We start from the raw sequence: 8860 nt of genomic DNA on the forward strand, positions 1-8860 counted from the left end.
TTAATTTTATTTGTAAAAACCCCCCAAAAAAAATTTCCAAATTTTTAAAATTTTTAAAAATTTTTTTTTTTTTTTTTTTTTTTTTTTTTTTTTACCTCTTGTCAGATCCCACTGTATGATCTAATGTGATCATCGTAAAATGAAACAATTTCTGAACTTGTACTTTTGTTTACATAAAGGTCTGTTTATACTGCAGAAAGCTTTTTTGGGGTATTTTTCTGGTATCATCATTTTACTGCTGTCGCAGGCCAAATCAGACCATCAGAGTAAAAGGTTTTACCTCATAAAGCTGCCCTGGCAGGGAGATTTGCCTTCCTGGATGTACTGTGAAGCATCAGGGAGAAGTTATGTAGTAGAACTAAAGAACATTTACTGTTTCTTCAATAATACAAATATTTTGTTTCCATCATCTAATATACTGCAGTTTCATTCTGCTAGCTTTAAATTTTCCAATAAGTGTCTTTTTTTTTCACAAACTCAGCATTTAATCTGAGTCACTAATGATGGACACTGAAGGATTTTACAGTGCTTGCATTCAAATGAATTGAACTTTCTGGGAGTTGGGTTTGAGAAACAGTTTACAGTGTATGGCTGTGTTGTCATTAATGCACCAATGTGACTCATTGCACATAGTTTCAAAATTCTGTGGTTACTTCAGTCTTTCTCTTACTTTGAAGTGTTTTTAATTCTGGCTTGTTACAGCAAAAGTCACAGCCACAGACAACATGAATGTGATTCTAACTGCAACTCTCTTCTAAGCAAATAAACACAGAAATGTGTCAAATTTGTTTAACCTTTGTAATTCACACCTAATCTTTGTGTTTGACTCTTTGAGGACTTTTAGATAAGTTATACAGTGTAACGGCTGTGACAAATCAGTTTGGTCACAAAACAATGCTTTCCAGATTGTTTTGAGTCGCACCATTCTGTCCTGCTTTCCCTCTTCTTCACATTCATAACTTTGACATCTCAGAGAGATAAACTCCTTCAGGACACTGACCTCTCTCCTTTCGACTAGCCACCTGCCCTTCTGCCCTTTTACATATAAATGAGACGGAGACAGATGAAGATACTGCATAATGTGTGTAGATACATGTGTTAAAGGCGTGCTGCCCACCCTGCTCAAATAAGCAGTCGTCCTCGGAGACCAATCCATAAACCAGTGTCGGGGTGGAGAGCAGCGGTGACTCGTCATGAATAACATGACAGAGACAAGACAGTTGACAATCAGAGGAAGTAGATAGGTTCACGACAAACGAAAAACTCACAAAGTCTGCATATTCTATTCTTAACCTAGAATATGCAGACTAACCTAGAATATTTAAGAGCTTTACAGGGTCCAACATACCCAGTATGTTTTGACTTTTCTGTTTCTTCTAAACAGAAAAAAGACTTTCTCATTCTGTGTCAAACAAATCAACAGCTTCAGGACTTACTTTTACTTTTTTTCAATAAACATTTTTTCTTATTACATGATTTTTATAAAAAAGAAAGAGGTAAAATGTCACAGTTGGTGTAAGATAAGAGATATTTAGATATTTTCTGAAGATGTGTAAATAAACGTATATGTCAAAATGTGATATCTGTCTCATTTTAATTTAAAGCTTCTTCAAATTAAATATTTCATATTCTTCAGATATGAAATTTCACATGTATATGAAACTGATATATTTAAATTGCTTATATTCAATTATTTCATTTTTATACTTCAAAGCTTTTTGCAAGTTGTTACTTTCTGCTTTGATTAATTTTATATCATGTTATTGCAGTGATTCTGTTCTAATGACCTTTTTTTATATCACGATTAGACAAAATTTGTGATGATGTGCAGAAACAAAATGTTTTAAAATGTGCACCCAGGAATTCAAAAAGCTAACAATGCCTGCATTTGACTGTCTTCAGGTCAGTTACCCAATCCATGTGCTGAGGAAAAATCCCTGCTTCAAACATCCACATTGACTCCAGCAGATAAAAAGGTAACTTTCTTTTTATATATGCACAGAGTTTACATAATAAGATTATTGGTAATTCAGGGAAATTGTGGTTTGTGAAAACAGGAAAATGGCCTCAACAGGTAGACAACAGATTTAGATGCATAAGTCCCTTTCTGGCTTCCTCCAAACCTCCGACACAGGCTGCTCAGTGCTTAACTGACTGCCTCATCACTGAAACACATCCAGCATCCAGCTTTCAGAACTAACATTTAACAAACTCATCCCCCTAGTGGCCACCACTGAAACAACCTCTCATACACTTTAGACAATATTGCATTTACCTTTTAAAAAAGAAAAAAAAAATGTTCATCATAAACTCTATCATTAAATGATGTAATGTAATAAGATTGTTTTGCAAGCTCATCTGGTTAAAAAAAAACAAAGACCAAAAAAAAAAACATAATATTTATGTTTTTTTTTTCAGTTTACTTTACAAAACTATATTAATTTTTTTCTAAAATTATCTTTTATTTTTGACTATGCTATCATTCCTGAAACTCCCAGTATGTGTTGAAAACTGATCTTAAAGGGTAAAGTTTGTTTTTGTATGTAATTGTTTTAAAGGATTTTTTTCTGCTCACATAAACAACTTTCATAATGTGTATGAATTTTGTATTGATACTGCTAAACACTACACACTGCATAAATTTACAGTTTAGGATCAACTCTATGATTAAATGCAGTTTTTCTTCTTCACTTTCTGTCATTTTTCTTGTCTTGGCAAGCAGCTCCTGCACAACATCTTTCAATTGTCCTACTTCCGAACTGATCGAAGCCGACTCTGTTCTCCGGCTGCCCTGGCTTTGTTTTCCTTTGCAGCTGTTGGGTGGTCCGCGCCTCTCTCCCTCTCTTCTTGCGCTGTCGCACTCTCGCTCATTGTCAAGTTCACTCTGTCTGTTTCTCTTCACTTGCTGGGAGTTTCAGACGCTCTCTGAAACCCAATACCTGAGTGTACACAATTAAGTTCACACCAGAGGTTGTTGGGTGGAATTGTGATCTCATTCCGCACCATCTGCAAGTTAGGACAGCAGGATTTGAGCAGAGTGTGTGGCTGGTTAGTTGGTCAAGGTTAGCTAAATGCTTGGAAGTGGGCATGATGTGTGTGTGTTTCTGTAAGGAAAGGTTTGTAGATGAATAACAGTGGGAAATTGAAATATGTAATTTGTTATGAGATCCAAATAATGCATTTGTTTTAATTGTTATTTTGTGAAAAGCAAATAGAATAGAATGTCTTTTTACATATATTGTAACAAGGATTTATTTTGTTTCTCTAAAGTTGAAAAATACTAAGATTAAAATTCCACATGGCCGGAATGTTTCTCAAACAATTCAGAGTCACAAAGAAAACTATTCCTGGTTTACCCTGCTGAGCTCACCCCAGCTGACCTTTTCATCCTGCTAAGTGCTTCAGTGTTGGACCTGTTAGCCGCAGCTCCCTCTGAGTACAGTTCACACGCGATTGGGAGTCCCATGACAGGCCAGCTGGAATATCCAGTCCACTCTTTCATATGCACAGAAAACAAAGCCTCCGCGGAGTCACTAGTGGTCGGTCAGCATGTCAGTCATTCACAGGGAGTGTTTTGAACCTGGATGTGTGTACTAATATTTGGATGGTAGTTAACGCTTATGACTATGTTCTAAATTCAACTTAGAGTTTTTCTACATTAACTGTTACCTAGAGCGAACACTAAGCACAGACATGTGATTGAAAAGCTCTCTTTATAAAACTCCTTAAACATAAATAAGTAATTTAATGTATTTATTACTGATATTTTGTATTTATTACTGACTTTTTGTGTTAGACCGACCTTGTAACTTTTTAGCGGAAAATGTTGATTCCTGCTCTTAGGTAGAGTGACATCACAGTTTTCTGTGTTTGTTGAAGAGTGTGTTGTTGTTTTGTTCTTTCACAATCCAAATTTTACATTTTCAAATCCATGGACTGCAAAGTAACTTGTGCAATACTGACAACCTAGCGGTGTAATCTGTGATCAGAGATGGGCCCAATTCAATCCACCATTGGTTCCTGGTCAAATACTGGTATCGTTACTATTTACCGCAGTGCGATGTTGATGCTTGTGGTGGTGGGTTTTGAACCTTTTACAGCATTTTACTGTAAAACCAGAGAGCTGAAAGCTTTTTACAGAATCAGTATGTTCTAATGCCTACTGTGGTTTATGCCCAACTATCCACTCTCTCCTTTGTCTCAGTCATCTGCATATTTATAATCTCAACTACTGACCATATTGTAAGTTTGAGAACAAAAGAATATTTTCAATATCTATTATGTAACTGTTAAACTGTTAAAGTATATGTGCAAATTTCAACAGCGTGACTCAGTTTATATACGATTAGCTTGTAAATCATAAGAATTGAACAGCAAATGCTTAAATTAATAGGTCGTGGATCGAAAAATATTGGTATCTGTGGATTAATAAACTCAGATATAAGGATCAGATCATGACCCAAAAATCATGGATTGGAGCATTTCCATTGTCACAAATATAGTCAAAAGTTATCTTAAAAAAGATGACCATCAGTACACGTTTAAATTTGTTTTTATTGCTTTATAATGCCTTTTTATGAAGAGGCACTTTCAGTTTGTAGAAGCCTAAATATTACCTCTGACAAGAAAAATTCTTCAATTAAACTGGACAACACCTCACCATATTATGCATTATAAGTTGTGCACAAAGGTTTTAAAAAAAAACTGTACCCATAGATCAATTGTATCTCACACATAAACACTCCTGAAAGGTAAAAATGCCTTGGGAGGAGAGAGCTGCAGGTTCATGTACCAGTCATGTTCCATTAATCCAAAGCAACCTGTGGTGATTGATCAATTAGCCCCGCTTAAAACAGGAGCTCAACGTGATCAATAGCACTGATCATCAGGCAGAGGATTTTCATTAAGACCTGCAGCTCTAAATCAGTAAACTCCATTAGCATAGTCGAAGTGGACTACATGGAATGCAAACTACCCAAATAAATAAAATTAAATAAAAACAGAGACTGTTGCCTCTGACTTGCTACTGAACTGAGTGTAAATGACAAATTACATAATACTGGTTTCCAGGAAACCTGTTTTGAAGTCAAAGGTCTTATCAGACATGAAAAGCAGCCAATTAAACATTATTACAAAACCAGTGGCTGCTAGACAGGCCCTATTTATACAATGTTCAAAAATGTCACTTTCCTGTATAGTGAAACATTTGAAAAAGTATTTGCATTTTAATAGACTATATGTTAGGAATAGGTTACCATGGGTTCTGACTAGGTCCTTTTTGTATTGTCAGCATCAGTGTTGGTCCACCATTTAACAATTGCTTGTTTTATCATTAGCCTTATTAGCAGGTGTGGCTAATAAAAAATAAAAATAAAAAGCCAACCCTACTGTCCATGGGGTTGGCTGGCTTTTTTTTTTTTTTGTCTGTTCTTTATGAGATACTTCATCAGATAGTGTATTTTATTTATTTATTGTAAGATGGTTTTGAAAACTCTAACTAAAAATAACTGTAACCCTAAATATAAGCACAACTTACTCCCAGTGTCTCTAAATAGTCTTTATGGTACCACAGTGAGCATGTCTGGTTGTATTTTCCCTTTTAGCTACTCATTGTTGACCTGTTTTTGTGTGTTACCTGGAAAAACAGCGGATGTCCCTTGCACCACAGCGATACGTCTGATTCACGACCCCATCGAACCCACGGGATCACCAGTGGGCTAAAACACAAAAATACAGTCAGCTGCCATTGACAAACACACCTTTCTCACCCTTCCCTTAATCTCAATGGGGCCAAAAGCCATTGTTTCACTCAAACAATCCTCATTGAATTAAACACTGGCAGCAGGCTTTTTTTCAGTGAGGCTGAGCACACTGCTGTCATGGGTCTGCTCGTTAATGTGCCATCACTGCACCGCACATCCTCAGCAGACACAGGCAGCACTGAGAGTGTTTCCTCCATCTGTAGGTGACTGTGCACATGTCCAGTTTTGTTTGAATGTGACTAACTTTACCCAACTGAAAAATGTTATCGGATCAAAAATGCAGTAGTTCTGTCATTTTAGCAAAAGATACTTTATAGCGAAGTAAATACAAAAGTATTGTCACACAAAGTAATTTTGAAATTAAAAGAAAATGTTTTTTTTCTACAACATTTTGCTAATAAGTGATAAATCATATTTTATTCATTGATTAAATGTAGAGTAACACTGAACACTAACCCTAACCCTAGCAAACCTGTGCAACACATCATGTATGAAAGTTTCCTCACCAACCCAAACCACAACAACAGCAGCAAGAAATATGTATTTCTACTTTCAATCTCCAAAGACAAAACCAAAAAAAAAAAAAAAAACTAGTAAGACCAAAACATTCTACCCATTTTCCTTTTGCTTTATCTAAATTTGACTGTAGAATTTTAAAACTTGATCTTTTTCAGTCAGTGTCAGAGGGAGAATGGTGTCTAAAGAAGATGCTTACATTTCTATAACAGTTACGTGTGTAAGGCTGTGCCCTATCGCTGTGTATTGGCGGGAAGGAAGGGAGTTGGTCGTAGAGATACTGGGGCAGGCAGGAAAAGATCATCCTGGTGTTACCAGTGCTGAGGTGAAGCCTGCAGCCACCCCCGCACCCAGACCAACACTAAAATTTCTCAAATGCTTAAGCAGAGTTTACAACGTTAAAATCACAAACATCGACCTTTTTATGCTTTGCTATAGCTCACCTCACACGATCTCAGTTGGAAGTGCTTTACACTTTCCTGGTGTCCGTCTGTACTGATGTCTTGAAAGTTTCGAAATATTTTTATTGAGGTAGCTTGACAGCATGATGACATTTCTGTGAGTTATGCTTGGGTTGAGGTGGGTGGGATGGATGGACGGATGACACTGTATCCACCCCCACTGGGGAGAGGAAGTCCCTATCAGAACACAACAGGAAAAGGACAGAGTAAAAACAAGTGCATGTCTTTTTGCACATTAAATCACTTCCTGTAGGACATGAAATTATTTCTTTCTGAGCCTCTACATTTTAACAAATGGAACGTCTCTTTTTGGAAGGCAAATTAATCACGTCTTCCGATGGACGTGCATGCAAAAGCTCGCTACAAAAGGCGTTTGCGCTGAGAAGTGAAATGCTCTCAAGCCGAAGGGAATTTGAGATGGCACAGACTACATCTGCATCATTTAATTCCTGTCCTTTGGTCCAGTTTGAAAATGGAAATCTGTGCAGCCTATCAATCTGATTTACTGCCTTGACTTGCAGATGTGATGACTATCGTCGGATACAAGAGCCACATAAATCCCTGTTCTGTGACACATCACAAGCCCCGAGTCTGAACCTGGGGCCTTGATCACCGTCCAAAATCTGAAACAAAGAGACAAAGGTGTCTGTGTTGCTCGTAGAGGAAAAACTCTTTGAATTGTGACTATACCAGAGTCTTGCTTAAAATAAAAAGAGTATCATTACCTTTTACGCCATCTGGATTATTCATGTTTTTTAATATTGACTGGCATATTGTAGGTATGTTCGGCACAGCTCTTAGACATATTGGAAAGGCAGGTCTCCCCGTGCTGTTCTCATCGCAGGGCACAGCTGTAAAAAATATGACTTCCTTCCCGCAGGCAATTTCCTGTTTATGTCGGAATGCAGGTCAGGAGAGGAGTGTAGTCGTCCTTACCTCATCTATCGTCATCGTCATACAAAGTAAAGTTGACGCAGGATGTTATAAATTCCACTATCCTCTATTTGAAGAAAATATCTGTCCAGGAATGTTTGCCTTTATTTAATTAGACAAGACTCAAATACCTGAGTTACTCTCAGTTGACACTTCTGCGGTCTGGAAATGTGTGAGTCTATTTGTATTCAATTGTAGCATACATTGCCATTTTGTAGCGGTGTGAAGAAGTGTTTGCCCCTTTTTTGATTTCCTATTTCTTTGTGTGTTTGTCACCCTTTAGTTTTTCAGAACATCAAGCCAATTTAAATCTTAGTCAAAGACAGCACAAGTAAACACAAAAAGCAGCTTTTTAAATGGTGTTCATTATTTAGGGAGGAAAAACTGCAAACCTGCATGGCCCTGTTTGAAAAAAGTGATTTGATGTGCAGTTACACCTGTTTGCATCTCATTTTGGCTTTTGCTGCACATTTGCACTTCTCCTTGAAAAAAAAAAATAACTTAGTGCCTTTACTGATACCTTGATTTTAAAAGTAACTGAGTTAGATTTCAAGTTACTTTTAGCTCCATTCAACAGCTGCTGACAACAGCCCCCGCAGCCTTACCATAAAAGTGACAACCAGGATGAGTCAACTGTGTTTAAGGGCGGCATTTCCTCAGCTCCTTCAACTCTGCCTCACTTTCTGGTTTTGCACCGAAGTCCTGCTTTTGTTTGAGTGATGGGGAAACTGCCAAAGTTTAGTCGCAGCTCTCTGCTTGACACCACCTGGTGAGACTTGCTCTACCAATTAGACTGTGCTATGCTCAAATGTTTCCTCAAGTTATTGTTGAAGCTATTGATAGGTTGTAAGACTATTATTATACCCCAAGATAAAAAGTAGATCAGATGCAGTTGTTATATGTTGATTTCATACTACAAGAGTTAACTGGAAAAAAATAAGATTTACAGTTGACAGTAAAAATAAATAAATAAATAAATAAAAATTCAATAAATATTGATATCAGTTGACATACGCCTAAAAGCAACGTAAATACAGTGAGAAAATTGTAAATGTTTTTTTTTATTTTATTTTTTATGCTGCATTAATGTTTGTCAGTTTACTCAAGAAATTTTGATCTGTGCATCAGAAATCAGCCAGAAAGCCTATTCTACAACCCCTGGCAAAAAGTATGGAATCACCAGTGTTG

General features: G+C 36.8%; 1 protein-coding gene across 1 annotated transcript in view; it reads left to right on the plus strand.

Moving 5' to 3' along the window:
* The window catches only part of LOC106948507 (adhesion G-protein coupled receptor D2), a 92149-nt gene that overhangs the window by 65000 nt on the left and 18289 nt on the right, over positions 1-8860 (plus strand). The window contains exon 24 of the mRNA XM_015034227.1: positions 1903-1976. Within this exon, the coding sequence (XP_014889713.1) occupies positions 1903-1976 (74 nt within the window). The remainder of the gene's footprint in view (positions 1-1902; positions 1977-8860) is intronic.

This window comes from Poecilia latipinna, unplaced genomic scaffold, assembly GCF_001443285.1.
Source record: "Poecilia latipinna isolate Pla-1442-1.1 unplaced genomic scaffold, P_latipinna-1.0 Scaffold291, whole genome shotgun sequence".
NCBI lineage: Eukaryota > Metazoa > Chordata > Actinopteri > Cyprinodontiformes > Poeciliidae > Poecilia > Poecilia latipinna.